This window comes from Apiospora hydei, assembly GCF_038363865.1.
Source record: "Apiospora hydei strain CBS 114990 chromosome Unknown utg000006l_segment0_segment0, whole genome shotgun sequence".
Lineage (NCBI taxonomy): Eukaryota > Fungi > Ascomycota > Sordariomycetes > Amphisphaeriales > Apiosporaceae > Apiospora > Apiospora hydei.
The window spans coordinates 2,829,738-2,847,200 of NW_027117365.1; the positions used below are offsets into that span (position 1 = coordinate 2,829,738).

A 17,463-nucleotide genomic window follows, 5' to 3' on the forward strand; every position below is an offset into this window, starting at 1 on the left:
GGCTGAGCGGTTATCTGTCTGGCCAATTACTGTAAGTCAGTATATGGGGTCGGGACGGGCCGTGTACCACACACACCATTATTAGCACTCCGCCCGACCCTTGAACAGGACTCGTCGTGCTCAAATCTGCCTAACTCCTTCTGAGTAAAGTCCTAGAGCGCCCATTATATTTAGTTGCAAGTCATCGTCTTCTCCCTCGACGGCCGTTCATAATAACAGACCAACATTGCACCTCTACGGATGCCGTCAGCCCACAAGCGAAGGCGGAGTCAACCACGGAGCCATCTTACCCACCAAAACCAAGAACAGCGGCTGTGGTCTCGGAAGAGAAGGATTCTCCTGTTGCCGAGATGGATGGCCAGACCAGCAACAAGGATATCGATCCATTGATCGCATCTGGTAGTCGGCGGCAAAGCTCAAGCTGCATCACAGACCCTGAAGTGCGATCTATCGTGAAAGAGTCTGACAACTCTGATGAGGCCGTCAGGAAACTAGCGAAACTCGTGGATAATCTTCGAGAACGAACCGAAGGTTTGGAGATATGGGCGAAGAAGAGCGGAGGCAATCCGAGCTTTGAGAAGCCTAGAAATCCACCAATCCTCTACAACACTCCGGGCCCCGAGTTTGAGCTCACAGCCAAATTTCTCTATTTCGATCAGACGGCTTGGTATATGCGCTTCGGCCCGGAGGAAGGACACCCATTCATCAAGGCGCGCTGGGCCAGGCCCCAAGTTGATGCATTGTCGCCAAGGACTGGCAACCCAAACCCAGAATCTGCCGATATCCTCGAGTTCTGTATGCATTCCCGGGTCATGAGAGACTACCTCGATCATCTGGCTGTCGCTGTCATACAAGGGGGAGACCCGTTGAGCGATTCGAGGATAAGCAAGCTGGAGGACCATGATGGCACTATTAGTTTCTGCAAGCCCTTTCGATGGCTCATACAGCATCGCCATCTGATTGAAAAGGATGCAAGATCACTCGAGGAAGACCGTACTCGTTTCCAGCCCCATCGAGCCAATGGTGAAAACCCGGGTGCTGCAACCGAGCCCCTGAGCCTTGAAGATGATCTTCTTCCACAGCTTCGATACCTCCTAGCATTCATGGAAGAACACCTCGGCGAGCAGCTTCAGCGTTACGAGGATGCGCAAACCGGGAAGTTTAGAACGATCCGATTCCAGGATCTCTGGATGCTGTATAAACCTGGAAACCTGATATACACCCCGTCCAGGAGAAAAGTCGAAGTGTTTAATCGAGAGATTCCCCGCTCAGTCATTACGAAACGGCACGAACTGGGAGGTGCCTGGGTGGGAGCTAACGTGCAACAAGAAATTGAAAGCGATGACGACGGAGATGAGAAAAAGCCGGTGATAGTAGGTACCGGCACACCGCAAGCCTACAGGATCGCCGCGGTAATGGGCGGGCTGCCCATCGAAGGCCCGAAGAAAACCAGCTCGAGGGCGCTCGAACTCTACCATCCGTTGCGAGTCGTGCGGTATTACCTGGACTTCAACGGAATGCGCTACGACTGTGTTTGTGATCCCATCACGTTCCACCCCCTACGACGGAGAAAAGGAGATTCTCAGTCTCCCTGCTTACCCTTTGGCATATGCACCTGATCCCGAAAAGCCGTTGGGGGCAGGCCCGTCTGGTCCTGGCGCGACGGCCATGCTCAAGTTCTTGAGCAGACGAGGCCGATCATTCGTCCAAGTGTCCGAGGCATCTCATAGGCTGTACGAAGGGCTTACAGTAGGACAGACGAAAGAAAAGGTGGGTGGTTTTCCCCTCTCGCACGATCCACTGATATGATCATGGACGACAAACTCCCACTGAATGTACTGACACCCTCACAAAGATCAACACCCCCGTGGTGATCGACCTCAAACTAGCCTACACGACCTTTCCTGGTCTCCAGCCACAGGCTTCTCTACCCGACGCTGACGGGTATCTGAATGTAGACACAAAAGATAGGCAGATCCATGTAGAAATTACCGGAAACTTCAGATCGGGTTCCAATCACTTCAAGGCAGTCAGAAGCTTCGACTGGTATCAACGTCATCAACAGAAGTTGACTGAGAAGGCCACAGTTGATCTCAACGACAATCTCGGCAGCTATCCGTCCGTGTCTTTGGACACGCCTGATGCTATCGAGAAGATTATGGATGCGATGAGCAGAGACGATTACCTTTGCCTCCTACCTGGAACGGTATATGCCTATGCTCTTCGATCACGCAAATGGGGTGAGTGCTCTCATTATTACCCCCATGCATGTTTGTACTTTGCTGACCGATTTGCAAAGTATCTCTCGATTTAAGCCTTGTGCGGCCTGCTGATAATCTGGGTAACTGGGACGACCTAATTTTGCCCTCTGGTCTTAAGGATATGGTCGAAGCCGTCGTGGAAACCCACATAGGTCGCTCGCAGTCGACTGCTCGCGTGAGGCGAGCGGCGGAAGTTGATATTGTTCGCGGGAAGGGTAAGCATGTGCTACACTTTGCTGCTCTTGGAATTTGATGACTCAAATACCCATAGGAAACGGGTGTGTTGTACTCTTGCACGGCGAGCCAGGTGTGGGCAAGACTTCAACGGCAGGTGAGCTTGGCATACTATCGTACTCACATCCCTGTTACGCTCCAGTCTGATACCCTTGCAGAGTGTGTGGCAGCCTTTACACAACGCCCATTACTTCCTATCACATGCGGTAAGCTTTTGGCAGCAGATTCGTGGCAGGATTGGAGGCTTATTTCAACCACAGGGGATATTGGATACGAGCCCGCCGAGGTTGAGCGAAGCCTCGAGAAGCTCTTCACTCTAGCGCACCATTGGGGCTGTGTCGTGCTTCTTGACGAGGCTGACGTCTTCCTCGCTAAACGAAGTGTAAGTAGACCTGTCTACGAAGCTTACTTCCATGTACTCACATCAAGTAGAAGGAGGACCTAAAACGGACCGGATTGGTCTCTGGTACGTAGCTCTACAGCCACCCGCTCCCCCAAAACTTATCCATCGGTTAGTCCTCTACCGATCATACTGAATGCCTAACGATATTCCCAGTCTTCTTGAGGATTCTCGAGTACTACCAAGGAATTCTGTTCCTGACTACCAATCGAGTCGGCTCCTTTGACGACGCCTTTCGTTCTCGTCTCCACTTGACGCTGTACTATCCGAAGCTTGACCGCAAACAAACCGTTGCGATTTGGAACGTGAACTTGCGCCGGCTCGACGAGCTGAACAAGAAGCGCCTCGAGTACGGGGAACAGCCCATCGAGGTGCAGAAGGACAGAATTCTGAAGTTCGCCAAACGCGAGTGGCAGAAGCTATCCTGGAACGGCCGCCAGATCCGAAACGCCTTCCAGACGGCTGTTGCGCTTGCCGAGTTCGATGCCAACAAGGCCAACGATGCTGCAAAGAAAAGCATCGGCGATAGGGATCAACATATACCGCCATCTGTAATACGACCCGTCATCACGAAGAAACACTTCGAGACCATCGCGGGGACGTCGATGCAGTTCGACGAGTATCTCTATCTGGCGCACGGCCGCAGCGACGAGTCCAACAATGCCAAACGGGACCAGGTGCGCTGGGACTATGAGCTCCAGGACACCAACCAGAACCAACAGCGGCAACGTCTGAAGCGGCTCGGAGGTAACCACAAGTTCTCATCGGACTCGTCGTCATCGGACAACGATGGTGGCACCGAGACTGGGTCATATTTCCCGGCGGATTCGTCAGGTCAAGACGATCATAGCGATAGTGGGTCCTCGAGTAATTCGGACAGTGACGAAAAGATGAAACGGAAGAAGAAGAGTAACAGCAGTAAAAGTAATAAAGATAAGTCGAAGGGGGACAAAGAAAGGAAGCATAGGTCAAGGAAGGACAAAATCTAGAGGGATGGCCTGGTTAGGTATCTTCAATGGTTGCCCCGTAGTTTCACGTACATGGTTACACCACCCCTCATGTGCATAGGCCCCGTCCTATAAGTAAACAGACACAAGAAATAAGTCGTGATATAATAATGCGGTCTATTTGTGATAAACAACTACAAAACCAGGTTGGGGTAGTTGAAAAGCGCGTCTGTGTTGATACGCCAGTTCGTCATGATTCGTGATATTCCTTTCCTTTCCGTAAATTAAGTTCCTTTTTCTGCATTTACTTATAACCTCGCCTTCGATGCTTGGTAGTCGTCGTTGTCAAGGTTGGTTCACAGGGAGGCATACTTCTTGAAGGCGCCAATCAGGCCACCGGTGCTGCTGTCGTGCTTACCCTCGCCATCCTGGTCCAGCTCAGTGAGGATCTTCTTGGCCAGGACCTTGCCCAGCTCGACACCCCACTGGTCGAAGCTGTTGATGTCCCAGATGGCACCCTCGGTGAAGGTAAGGTGCTCGTAGTAGGCAATCAGGGCACCGAGCTCGGCGGGTCCAATGTGACCACCGACCAGGATGCTGGTAGTGGGACGGTTACCCGGGAAGACCTTGTGGGGTACCAGGTCCTTGGGGGTATGTTCATCCTTGAGCTCCTGGGCAGTCTTGCCAATCATGAGAGCCTCAGCCTGAGCGAAGTAGTTGGAGGCCAGCATCTTCTGGTGGAGGTTGTCGGTGATGGGGTTGTGGCTCTTGGCAGCGAGGATGAAGTCGGTAGGGATCAGCTTGGTGCCTTGGTGGACGAGCTGGAAGAAGGAGTGCTGGGCGTTGGTGCAAGGCTCGCCGAAGAGGATGGGGCCGGTGGTGTACTTGGCGATCGAGCCATCGGAGGTGATGGTCTTGCCGTTAGACTCCATGGAGAGCTGCTGGAGGTAGGCCGGGAATCGGTGGAGGTACTGGTCGAAGGGAGCGACCAGGTGGGTCTGGCAGGCGAAGAAGTCGCTGTACCAGACACTCAGAAGACCACCGAGAACGGGGATGTTGTCCTTGAGAGGAGTCTCGCGGAAGTGCTTGTCCATCTCGTGGGCACCCGCCAGGAACTTGTGGAAGTTGTCGTAGCCGATGTAAAGGGCGACACTCAGGCCAATGGCACTCCAGACAGAGTAACGGCCACCGACCCAGCTCTCGAAGCCGAACATGTTCTTGGCGTCAATGCCGAACTTGGTGACCTCCGACTCGTTGGTGGACAGAGCCACGAAGTGTTTGGCGATGTCGCCCTTGTTGCCGGTCTTCTCGAGGAACCAGGTCTTGGCCGTGTTGGCGTTGGTGCAGGTCTCGGCCGTGGTGAAGGTCTTGGAGGCGACCAGGAAGAGGGTGGTCTCAGGGTCAGATGCCTTGAGAGCCTCGGCCATGTGGGTACCATCAATGTTGGACACGAAGTGGAGGGTCATGTCGTCGGCACCGTAGTGCTTCAGGGCCTCGGTGACCATAACGGGGCCACTGGCTAGCTGTCAGCTGCTTGTCGATTATACGACAGAGAGCGTGGGGGCAGCATGGATAAAGAACAAGCACAAACTTACAGGTCGGAACCACCAATACCAATGTTGACGATGTTGGTCAGCTTCTTGCCGGTGAAGCCCTTCCACTCACCACTGCGGACCTGCTCAGAGAACTCCTTCATGTGGTTGAGGACCTCGTTGACACCGCCCTTGTTGTTCATGACATCAGCACCCTCGACCTTCATGTCCCAGCCGCCAACATTGCGGAGGGCAGTGTGGTAGACAGCACGACCCTCAGTGAAGTTGATCTTCTCGCCGGCGAACATGGCATCACGCTTCTTCTCGACACCAGCCTCCTGGGCGAGCTTGACCAGCAGGTCAATAGTCTCGGAGGTGATGATGTTCTTGCTGAAGTCGAAGAGGATGTCGGTGTTACTGGGGCTGTTCTTGAAGGTCTTGGAGAGAGTCTCGAAGCGCTTGGGGTCCTTGTCGAAGGCAGCCTTCATGTTCAAGTCGGAACCGACGGAGCGGAAGTGAGCGTCCAGCTCGGCCCATGCCTTCAAAGAGTTTGCGGGCGCCATCTTGAGGTGTGTGTAGTCGGCAATTGAGCACAGCTGAGGGGTATATGAATATCTGGAGAAGGACTGCACCAGGCAGACGGATGGAGTGTCAGTATGTGAGGTCTGCCGAAGAGCAAAGAGTCTGAATCTGGAGAAGCAGGAGAGAGATCGGATGGGCAGATGATTTCGTGAGAGGGAGACGGGAGCTTAATAAGTAGCAGAGAGAGAGCTCTTTGCTGTTCCTTCACGAGCTGGCAGGAGTGGGTTAGGGAGAGAGCATGGAGCGTCGAGCGTCGAGCTTGGAACCTTATTTAGCCCATGAAAAAGCTCCGTAGTCTCCGGCAGCTCTCTCCAGCCCGTCCAAGCAAGCAGGCAGGCACAGGCACGCTGGAGCTCTCCGCTCTCTGATGGGTGAAGCTTCCGAAAGTCAGAAGCTTGCCTCATCGTCACCCAGCAGCGCTTGCTTTCCCCACCAGCCCCTCCACTCAATGAAAGGAGAAGGCCAAGATGCATTGAGCCCGACCGGTTTCAACTTACCTCCTAAACCCGATGTCTTCTGCAGACAATTCGGTTGGTATGGCCGAAAATGGATGGAGTGCAGTGAATGATTAAGCAAGCAGCAGAGATTGACTTGTCCGGTTGCAAGGCCACGGGCTGGACGGACTTATATTAAATACGTCGGCGGATCTCACGGCCAAAAGTGGTGATGGGTGAGGGGTCGGGCGATTGGGTGGGAAGCTGTCGCACCGCCTAAGTACGCCTCACCCATACCATACTCCAGTCAATCGTATGTAGCTTTGTCTCACTCATCTCATCACACAGGTACCCCGCGCACCCTGCCAACTGATACTCTCTTTTGCTGCAATGCAGGCGGTGACGTTATCCGATGCTCATCCACGGCCATGTCACCCAATGACACGATCCCGAGGTATCGACGAGAATCCATTTCAGTTGCTCCCCGAGGTTTGACTCGAGCAGCACTTGAGATATGCAAAAACAAATTTTGTCTGTTACCTTGACCGTCCCTGCCAATGACGAATGACGCTGTTCGTCCAAGTTTTACTTCGGACACAATATGGAGCCAGATAACGTGCGAGAGTTAGCGGGTGGGCAGTTGTAGCCCCACCCTCATGTCCCGCAGACACCGGGCGCAAGCTGAAGAACCATCGCAATGGCACCATATCGTCCACTCATCATGGCTTCTTGTTGTATTCATTCTTTTATTTCACTTATGTCCGAGAAGACTTTTACTTCTCCAGGGATTGGAAAGGCTGCCCCTACGGCAGCCTTGTCTAGTCGAGAAGCCGTATACGCCAGCTTGATCCATCTAAGTCCTTGTTCCCCCATACCCCGTACGTACGTAACATGCACCAAATCATGCTTTAACGACCCGAGATACTGCCAGCGAAACTTGGGTCCTTCACACTGCCACCAGCATCACCCAGCCCGGCAATCGGTCGGTTGTAGCTGAAGCCTTGGAATTGATCCTGCATCGTTTGCGACAGCATCGGGCCATCCACAAACGAGTCCTGCGGCGCCTCGTGGGTGAAGTCTTCGTCAAAGTTGGTCACGTCCAACGCGTCAGTCTGTAAGAGAAACAGCATATTAGTAGTCTTCTTCGGCAAGCTCGGAGAATACCGGAACTTACCACTCTGGGTTTGAAGGTCGGCTCGTATTTGCGCTGCAGCAGCTTGCGCCAGTCGATGGCGTGGAAGAAGGGGTGGGCCTTGATCTCGGCACTGCCACCAGCTCCCAATCGGTGTTCGGGGTCACGGTTGAGCAGCTTGGTAAGAAGGTCCTTGGCGGCCGGCGGCACAACCTCCGGGCCGGGGAAGTGTAGCGGCTCCGAAAGAATCTTCCTGTACATCTCATTTGTGTTCTCGTCGTAGAAAGGAGGTAGACCCGTAAGCATTTCGTAGAGCAGGACGCCCAGAGTCCACCAGTCCACCGTCTTGTTGTAGCCGTTACCCATCAGCAGCTCGGGTGCCAGGTACTCGGGCGTGCCACAGAACGTGTTGGTGCGGTCTTCGTCCTTCATATCCAGCTTGCACAGACCGAAATCGCAAAGGGCAATGTGGCCTTGGTAATCCAGCAGAATGTTCTCCGGCTTCAAGTCACGGTAAATGACGTTGAAACCGTGCAGACATTCAAGGGCACACAGCAGTTCGGCCGTGTAGAATCGCGCCCGGTTCACGTCGAACCTTTGCTCTTTTTGCAAGTGGTGGAACAACTCTCCGCCGTTGACGAAAGCCAAAACGAAGTACAGCTTCTCCGGCGACTGGAAGGTGAACTTGAGCGGCACAATAAAGGGGTTGTTGATTTGCGCAAGCACCGAACGTTCGGCCAACGTATGTGCTACTTCGGATCGCGAAATGATGTGGGCCTTTCGGATCGTCTTCAACGCGTAGATTCGGTTCGTATCTTTCTTGCGGACCTGCATCACTTTGCCGAAACTGCCCTTGCCCACGACTTTAAGGAGGTCAAAGTCCTCAATCTTGAGCTTGCCGGCGCGGTTCTCGACGTACTGGACACCGATCTTGAGCTTACCCGTGCCGTACTGCACATCTACCCAGTCAACGCCAGCCTGGCCTAAAGACTTCTCTTTGCTGGCATGCTCGGCTGCCGCCTTCTCGCGGTCCTTCTTGCTGGCTTTGGGGTCCTCCACAAAAGCTTGCTTCTCGTCGAACCGCGGGTTGATGCGGACAACACCAATGAAGATATCCTGACTTCGACCCGCTGACGGCGGGGCAGTAGGGTTTCTCATATACAGATGTACGGCGAGCTCTGTCACTCGAGACACATCGAACTTGTATTGTGTGTTGTCGCCTGCCCACAGCGGGTTCTCGGGGTTGCCGGAGACGGAGTTGACGAACACTTGGACCTTGTCGAAATCCAGAAGCGCGTATGGCAGCCATTTGCTAGAAACTCTGCCATGGTTGGAGGGCACAAAGTTGCCCCCTGAGGTCTGTGGCCTGCCGTTGATAAAGGAGCCAGGAGTGCCCCGAGAACCTGGCCGCACCGAGCCTGCAAGAGCACCGCCGGATGACAAGGAGCCTTGATGGGCTGCCTGGCTGAAAGCGCTGCGATGTTGCTCGGGGAGTTGGAAATTCTGGCCTTCGTGGAGGGTAACGACGAGGATACCGGGTTTCGGTGTCTTAATGACGGGCTGTTGTGCCATTGCTTCGGATGCAGCTACGGAAATGAAGAAAACCCAAGATCAATACGCGTGTCTTGCACAGAACAGACTGTTGCGGGTGCATTCGTTTGTTGTCACTTACCGATAGCGTTGTCAGGGGGGCGGGGGTAGATGAGCTGGTGGGCGGTGCAGCCATCTTCTCATCAGTGCCTGTGATGGTCGATGTCGAAGGGGATCTAGAGAAGGTATTGGACAGGGGACCCAGATGGGTCTCCTTCAACTCTGGAGGCAAGTCGTAAGTCAGTAAAGATCCCATCAATCAATCATATCATTGCCCTCGCTGCTCGTCTTCCACACCAAGTGGCACCGCCCATGACATGGCATGCAACCCCTCTTCTCGATTGCCAACCAGGCGGTTTGTTGACTGGAGAGGACCCGAGAAAACGAGGTGAATGCGCGTAGGGGAAAAGAACTCACTCTTGGTAAGCTTCCACGACATCTCGACGATGCACGGGGTAGATTGCTAAGAGACGGGCGAATTGGGGGTTGTTGTTGTTGTTCGTCGGAAATCGAGGGGGGTAATGTGTGGTTGGTATTTGGTAGAAGCTGATCTGGTGAGGGACTGTCTGTCTGGAAGGAATGGTATCTATGGAGGATTTGGGTGGCGTATGGGAGCAAGAAAAAGGAGAGGGAGAGAAAAGAAGATGCAAAAGTGCCCGTCCGAGAGTAGGAGCTAAATGTTGCAGTGAAGATCGGCAGGGCCAGGTCAGGAGAGAGGGAGAGAGGGTGAGGCAATGATGTCGGTTCGGGAGGGATCTGAGCCTAGGAGCTGATGCACTGGAGTGGGAGAGAAGAGTGCGTGTGCGTATTGAATCCGAGAATCAAGGGTCTCTCGTCTTGTCTTCCAATGTTGACTTTTGTGTGTGGGCGCGCGTGGTGGTGTGTGCCCAGGAGTTGTCTTGGGGGAGTCTGGTTTGGGCTGGAGTGAGCGAACGAACGGCTGTTTCGTTCTGTTGCAGCGTAGCAGGCCGAGCAGCAGCAAGCGGTTGAGTTGGTACAGTTGCTGTAGAGTAAAGACTGGACACTGCGCTGGACACTGGACACTGGACACACTGGACTTGGACTGGACTTGCGAGGTTGCGTTGCGTTGCGTTGCGTTGCCCACTGTAAATTGTCGGGGTCGGGTCGGCTGGCTTATCCGTTCCAAGCTGTGTTACGGAATTTGTACAGTACCAAGGTTAGGCTGCGTCGTTCCCCTCCCAGGCAAGACAAGGCAACCAAAGAAAAAAGAAGGATTCTTTCTGGCTGGTAGGAGAGAGTAAGAGAATAAGAGAGGAAATGAGGAAGATATGGAGGGAACAAGAGAAGATTCCACGTGGAATGGCTTCACCCAGTGCAGCCAATGCTATGTACATGTAGTTACGCGTGTGTGTGTACGTCTATCTGTCTTTCTCTGTCTGTCTGCCTACATGTACTTAAACCTACTACAGGACTACCACCTAGCGGTTTTGGCCACGAGTGAGGAGGGCATTTGAGCCCAAGGAAGTTTAATAATAAGGGGAGCTAGAATGCGGCTGGGTTTTTGGCGGTTGCTGGATCTGATTGATTGATTCGACGAGGGGAGGTACTGAGAGGGGGGCCGATGGATTGAATCGATAGACTCCCATGCTAGAAACTGAGAACCAAACCCCCCTCAGAGAGTCAGGACCCCCGAACCCCCTTCTGTCTCTCTCTCTCCAGTGCGTGCCAGCGACCCCCCTCTTTTCCCTAGCCTATCTCTCTCTCACACACCCATTTCTCTCCGTGTCTCCATCTCTCTCTCTTCCGCGCCCCTGCCTGTCCGATGTTGGTTCTCGAATCTCGGCTTCTCACTGGCCCTTATGCCTGTCCCATCGCATGCCGACTGTGCCTCTGCTAATATGGAGAGCGGTGGCAGTGGGGTCTCCATCATACATACATCCAAGCGTCCTGTTTGTCCCATGCTGCCTGTGTCAATGTCAATCGCGTACTTGTATATCAGCAATAAGTCAGCAGGCGCATATGTTGCTATTGTGTTTTTGCTGCCCTGACTCTGCCAAGGGAGCTTCAGTGGTGGTTACCATGAACTGCCTTTACTAGAGTGACGCTCCACATGGCACAAGGTTTTGTTGATCCGGATGGATGATACACATGGGCTTTATGCCCTTGAGCAAAGGGACGTCTTTCTTCTCGGGGTACATGCTTGAGAATTCCATTGTGGCAGTTGCAGTTCAGCAGCGAGCGGCTGGATGTTTCGCCTCGGCCACTGCACTGCGCAAGGAGCCGTTCGTCTAAGCCCGATCTACCCAGATTCTAGAAGTCGAAGAACGCCTACGTACATACCCGCCGCAACTGGATACTGGATGGGAGTCCTCTACGACACCTACCAGGAACGAGCTCGTTCGTTCAGGAGGACTCAGGAGGCATCCCAAGCGACGAACGGGGATCCCAGCCAGCCCCGCAGTCCAGTTGCATCGCCGAGTGGCTAGGCCAGGAGCCCCACACATCAACATCGACTATGCATGGTGGGATGCAGCCTTTCTCGTGCTTGCTGCTTCGCATTGCAGCCCAGTTCATTTCAGCTCCTTGCAATCCTAGCTGTGGTGTTTATTATTAGACGGGATGCATCTAAACTTTTTTTTTCGTTCTTCCCTACGCCCATCAAGTCAAGCCATTGTTGAAGTCAATCCCGAACCTACGAAACCCCATTCCTACATCGTGCAACAACATGACATCCTGTTCCAAGGCTAAGTACATGTGATTACACCCAAACCACTTATGGCCCTGTCTGTTTGTCGTACACTATATAGATCAATCGATCTTCCCGTACGTTGGGAATTTTGGCTCGAACAAGATGTAACCGATCCTCTATAAAGAGGGCTCTAAATTTAGTTCGGTTACATCCAGGATTTCATGTACTGTAGTAGCAGCCGGATATGGCCTGGAGGGGGCGGCGTCGGCGGGCTGTCGCGTCTCAAGCAGACGTTCCAGAAGGAATGATCCCAGAGGGAGATCAATCAACCAACTAGGTTGGCCGGCATCCCCTTTCTGCTGCGACCCTCGATCACTTCAACCCTGGAGGGGAAGAAAAAAATGTTATCCGCTCAAACATGCCAACTTCCCATGTCTGACGAATAGCATGCGTTTATCTTATGACGCTTGCCCGGCCTAAATAACCGATGGCTGGATATTGTATAAGCAAGCATGAATGTCTTCCCATCGCATAGAGGCAGATCAGTGATGCGTGTCGCGAAATGTGGACTCGGTCGTGGTCGCATGTCAACGGAGGTAATGCGCTCGAGAAAAGTATGGCCGGTCTTGTTCTGGTCCGTCGTTTAATATTCCTCGAATTCCTCCCTCGGAACAAGCCGCCTTCGGCGCTGTCAGCTCTGCCATCTAATAAGCCTCATTGACTCGAGGACACCCATCCCACTCCTATTCATCCCTATCATAGAGCCGGGGTAGCCTACCTAGATCTCACAGCGGCACTGCCATGCCATGGATGGTTTGCAAGGACACACATGCAGCCACCACACGTCAACTTTTTTCCCTCGATTTGCTCGAACGGCAACTAGAACCTAGCGCGCAACTCGCTGGGGGCCCCTTTGCAACCCGTGTGTTCCCAAGACAGCACCAGCACCCAGGTTTTTCCCTGGCAGTTCTAGTTCCGCGCAGACCGTTGACCAGAAGGGGCCACGTGGAGTACAGTGGACATTGCGATGTGACGCGGGAGCGTTGCCGGGAGAAAGCAATCGTACGTAGCGCGGCGCTTCGTATCGTAGTATACTCCGGTAACTTGACTTGCAATCTCTTAGAGCTTTGGGAAAGCCCCAAAGGTGAAGCTTGGCCGCGTAGTCTCTTTTAAACTGTTTGGGGATTTCTCAGCTGTACCAGGGTGCTGCTGTGTTAAGTCCTGGTTGTCAGTGTCTTTACCATGAACTATCAGTAGTCTACACCTATCAAATTCTAGCACGCTGCATAAGCGAGGTTGTCATCGATCCTTCGGAATGAGCAAGGGGTCCTACCAAAAACAAAAAGGACATGTAGCCTCAATCTCAATACATGATCTGTGTCCCATAAAGCTGAAGCTCCATAGTCTCATGTCTTATTTCCAATCCGCATTGCTTTCTTTTCCACCGCCAGCGCACTCGTGATATGCGCAATCAAATGTCACCAGAGCTAGGAACAGCAACGGGGAGGAACATATCGACCCCCGGTAACGCAGCGGAACCGACTCCGGATGGTGGCACTCGTCCGGTCCTGGCACCATTGGAAGTGGATGCCGGAGACGGCAATACCACTACGGATGCCCGTATCGGCGGTGGCGGCGGTCCCAACGTCCAGAGCCAGAGGAACTATATTCAAGGCTGGACGTTATATACATTGATAACTGCGTATGAGTGTCTTCTTGTTTTCTTAGGTCTTGCATATAACAACGAAATTGCCCAGAAACCACAGTTCGAGCCAGACTTGAATTATGGGATCCGTAGAGAATGGGCTTACATCCGAGAGTCGAGATCCTGATTTCCTTGAAAGCTAACTAATGTAATGTATCTGGACTAAAGGCTATTTTTGTCCCTGCTACTCTCTACCCTCGAAACGACCATCGTCAGCACCTCGCTGGTCTCCATCACGAACGCTCTCGGCGGCTTCGAGCAGCGAGATTGGGTCGTCACCTCCTACCTCATCACTTATACCGGCAAGCACTAACCTCTCATTCTCCTCATGTCCCACGACGACTTATGTCTAACCCCATCCCGCTTCTCTGTCCAATTTCAGGTTTCTTGATCATCTATGCCAAGTTCAGTGATATCCTGGGCAGGAAGTTCCTCCTCCTGGTCGCCGTGGCCTTCTTCACCGTCTTCTCCATCGTGTGCGGTTCCGTCTCCGGCATGACTCAACTGTACGTATTCGCGTTTCGATACTCATTGTTTCGGCATACTGTTGGCGAGGGTTCCAAACAGAAGTTGACATTCGGGTACGCAGCATCGTCTTCCGCGCGTTCCAGGGCATCGGCGCCTCGGGCATCTACGCCATGGTGACCGTCATCCAGCCCGAGCTAGTCCCTCCGGAGAAATGGGGCCATATCCTGGCAGCCGTGGCCATGGTGACCGTCGTCAGCTCCGTCCTGGGCCCCATCCTCGGCGGCCTGATCAACGACCACGGGTCATGGCGCTGGGTGTTTCTCCTGAAGTGAGTTGTGTCATTCTTCCACGTACCCCTTTCTCTCAATAAATCGCATCATCCCCATCAACTCACAGCTTCTGCCCCCATTATTCAGTGCCCCCGCCGGCGCCCTCGCCACCGCCATGATCGCCTTCCTCATGCCCACGCACTTCCCCAACCAGGGCCACCCCGAGGCCTACGTGCACCTCCGCGCCAAATTCTCCCGCGCCTCGCTCGCGCGCCTCGACCTCCTGGGCGCCGCGCTGCTCCTCGCCGCCACCGTCCTCGTCGTCTTCGGCTTCGAGGAGGCCGGGTCGCGGTACCCCTGGGCCAGCGCGCCCATCCTGGCCGCCCTCGTCGTCGGCGCCTTGTTGCTGGTGGCCTTTCTCTTCTGGGAGCGCGTCGTCGGGCGGCCGCACCGGGTGCAGGAGCCCATTTTCCCGTTGCGGTTGATGAAGCGGCGGATCTTCGCTGGTTTGATGCTGTAAGTTGATTCCCACCCTGGCGGGATGAAGAAGAAAGAGGACTGCTGCTCATACCAGGTCTCTTCCCCTACACAGAGTCGGCTTCCTAACCGGCCCGCCCTTCATGACCGTCCTAATCAACCTCCCCAACGGATCCAAGCCGTCGACGGCGTCTCCCCTTCGACGCCGGCGTGCGGCTCCTGCCCTTGCTCCTCGCCTCGCCCGTGGCCACGGCCGTCGCGGGCCAGCTGGTGACCAAGCTGAAGGTGCCGCCCTTCTACCTGACCATGTTCGCCGCCTCGTTGCAGATGCTCGGCATAGGGCTCTGCAGCTCCATACCCTACCAGAGTGGCGCGGTCCTCTACGGGTACGAGGTCCTCATGGGCTTCGGGTTCGGCATGGGGCTCATTTCGTTGATCATCTATGCGCCTCTGGTCGTGGACCGGGAGGATTTAGGTAAGACATTCGGGGGTCGTACGAGTTCAATATTCTTGGTAATTACGTAAAACTGATAATTGTTATTAAACGCAGCTGTCACCATGGGCGCTATTACTCAGATCCGTGTCCTCGGTGGAACGATTGGTCTTGCTATTGGGTAAGTTTCACATCATACGAGCACGGGACACACATCATGATATCTCTGTATACCGGCATTTTCCATTGCTGTGATCTTCTAACCGCCTGGATTCTTTTCATCTAGTGCCACGATCCTAAACAACCACCTAGCCTCGCACCTGCCGCCGCTCCTCACCCCAATGGAGATGCAGCAAGTCGCCCAGTCCCTGTCGTTCGTCAACGGCCTCCCGGACGCCACCCGCGACGCGGTGCGGCAGGTCTTCGCCGACGGGTACAACAGCCAGATGCGCGCAATGCTCTACTTCAGCGCTGCCACTTGGGTGTTTGCCGCCCTGTTGCTGTGGGAGAAGAAGCTGAGGACGGTCGTAGATGTCAAGATATGATAAGGAGAGAGAGAAAAGTAAGGTATTTTCTGTTAAACCTTGGTTGGTAATAGACTTATTATCTATGATATTTTGTTGTATATTATAGCAAGTATTATAATCAGAAATAGGGACCGCCGAGGATGTATATAGCGACCGATCATATACAACATGTATACCATGCTTGTTTTTGAGTCGTGGTAGGGTATCACTGAAGGACAAGAAATCCCTTTGAATAAACCCAACCCTGAACGCCGTTGCATCACGATCCTCCAAGCTAATAGGGGACGATGCCTGTAATATCCCTTAGGAGAACAGATCCCATAAATCCACACAAGCACACGCCACAACCACCCTCTCGATCGCAGTCCGCCACCATCACCGCGCCCCTTTCAAACCTCCTCCCAACAAACCTCGCAAACCTCCCCAATCCCATCCCTCTGCACCATCCGCCCCCGAGCCGCCATCCCACCGTCCCCGCCGCCACCGCGGCCGCCCGCTGCCGCCCCTCGAGCCGCCGCAGCAGCACGTCCCGGACGCACGTCCTGCACTGCCCCGTCCGGTCCACGTAGTGCCGCAGCTGCACCTGCAGCTGCTGCTCCGGCGACGGCAGCTGCGGCCGCGGCCGCGGCGCGAACACGTTGTAGATGTAAGCTTCTTCGCGCTCCTTGTCGTCGTCGACATTCTCGTCGGACTCGCTGACCTCGTCTTGGTGGTGTTGTTGGTGTCGGTGCCGCGCCTCCTCGCAAATCGCCTCGAGCTGCGACCACGGCGCGACCGCCGCGTAGTTGACCGAAGCGACGTCGGGCCGTAGCAGAGGCGTCATATCCACTTGCTTCGCGTCGCCGCTGGAGCTGGGGATGGCGGCTGCCACCAGTCCTCCCTCCAGTCGGCTCTGTTCTGATTGCTGTCGACGCCGACGTTCGCGGCGGCTCTTGTAGTGGTCGCGGTAGAGCACCGTACCGAGAATGGTCGTCAAGACCAGAACGGCAAGGACGCACAAGGGTAAGATCACCCTGACGTCCTTGAATGCGCTGTATGCGGGCTCGTCTCCTGGTGTTGGCTGTAGTGGTGGCTCTGCGCGAGACTGCACCATCATTGCGGCCCACGATGGCATTGGTCGTGCCCCAAGAGAGGCGGCTGATGGGGTCTGGAGAATATGTTGCATCCTCATGTTGTCAATGTACTAGTATCACGGTATCGAGAGAGTTTTCGAAGACTGGATATGTATAATGAAAGCACATGTTCGCGGTGGTGATAACTTTTTCATTTTGTAGACCAGGTGACAGATTTCTCCGATCACTGTTTATACTTTATTTTGCATACCAATGCCTCCCGTGGTTCGCCGTACCGTTAATTCGCGGAAATAGCTTCATGGTATCCCCTTAATGGCGAGAACGCTGCTTTTGGCATTACTTTCCATGAATGACCAACTGGTTCCCGATCTGTTCGATTAGGCATTGTATCCATTCCAAGGCAGCTTAGGTATTATTCGAATAAATACCTAGCCATTATATTTAATAGAATAAGCATTATGCCAGTAGTATAAACAATTATTAGTCCATACAGTACGGCATAAAATGGTGGAAGCAGCGCTGTCGCCATTAAGGGGATACATTGGTTCTCCGAGAACTTAAAAGTCCCCTCTCTGGCACTGTGGAAGCGGACCTTCTGCTCATCCTCCCAACTGTCGTTTCGGAACCATCAGAGTAGTTGACAGAAGGCCGGAATACTCTGCTATGGGGCATCTCAACGGGCGATGGCACCAGCCGAACATCATGGCCTTGAAGCCAAGTATGGCCTCTACTTCGTGGCACCGCCAAGA

General features: G+C 53.9%; 5 protein-coding genes across 5 annotated transcripts; 2 read left to right on the forward strand and 3 right to left on the reverse strand.

The window, feature by feature from the left end:
• Window positions 1–350: 350 nt before the first annotated feature.
• On the forward strand, window positions 351–3,884 carry PG997_008075 (atpase aaa+ type core protein; the record flags this gene model as incomplete). Its single annotated transcript, XM_066812390.1, is given in 6 exon segments — window positions 351–1,532; window positions 1,576–1,770; window positions 1,856–2,298; window positions 2,316–2,463; window positions 2,533–2,877; window positions 3,072–3,884. 6 exon segments carry the CDS (start codon window positions 351–353, stop codon window positions 3,882–3,884), a joined length of 3,126 nt encoding a protein of 1,041 aa, XP_066667732.1.
• A 314-nt stretch (window positions 3,885–4,198) lies between these two features.
• PG997_008076 (Glucose-6-phosphate isomerase) lies at window positions 4,199–5,937 on the reverse strand (the record flags this gene model as incomplete). The annotated part of the gene is made up of 2 exons (XM_066812391.1): window positions 4,199–5,357; window positions 5,438–5,937. 2 exons carry the CDS (start codon window positions 5,935–5,937, stop codon window positions 4,199–4,201), a joined length of 1,659 nt encoding a protein of 552 aa, XP_066667733.1.
• Window positions 5,938–7,298: 1,361 nt separating this feature from the next.
• Window positions 7,299–9,094, reverse strand: PG997_008077 (serine/threonine-protein kinase gad8; the record flags this gene model as incomplete). The annotated part of the gene is made up of 2 exons (XM_066812392.1): window positions 7,299–7,502; window positions 7,565–9,094. 2 exons carry the CDS (start codon window positions 9,092–9,094, stop codon window positions 7,299–7,301), a joined length of 1,734 nt encoding a protein of 577 aa, XP_066667734.1.
• Window positions 9,095–13,795: 4,701 nt separating this feature from the next.
• Window positions 13,796–15,659, forward strand: PG997_008078 (major facilitator superfamily domain-containing protein; the record flags this gene model as incomplete). Its single annotated transcript, XM_066812393.1, has 7 exons — window positions 13,796–13,814; window positions 13,850–13,973; window positions 14,057–14,263; window positions 14,352–14,720; window positions 14,861–15,156; window positions 15,232–15,295; window positions 15,401–15,659. 7 exons carry the CDS (start codon window positions 13,796–13,798, stop codon window positions 15,657–15,659), a joined length of 1,338 nt encoding a protein of 445 aa, XP_066667735.1.
• Window positions 15,660–15,915: 256 nt separating this feature from the next.
• PG997_008079 (uncharacterized protein) lies at window positions 15,916–16,734 on the reverse strand (the record flags this gene model as incomplete). The annotated part of the gene is made up of 1 exon (XM_066812394.1): window positions 15,916–16,734. One exon carries the CDS (start codon window positions 16,732–16,734, stop codon window positions 15,916–15,918), a length of 819 nt encoding a protein of 272 aa, XP_066667736.1.
• Window positions 16,735–17,463: the final 729 nt, after the last annotated feature.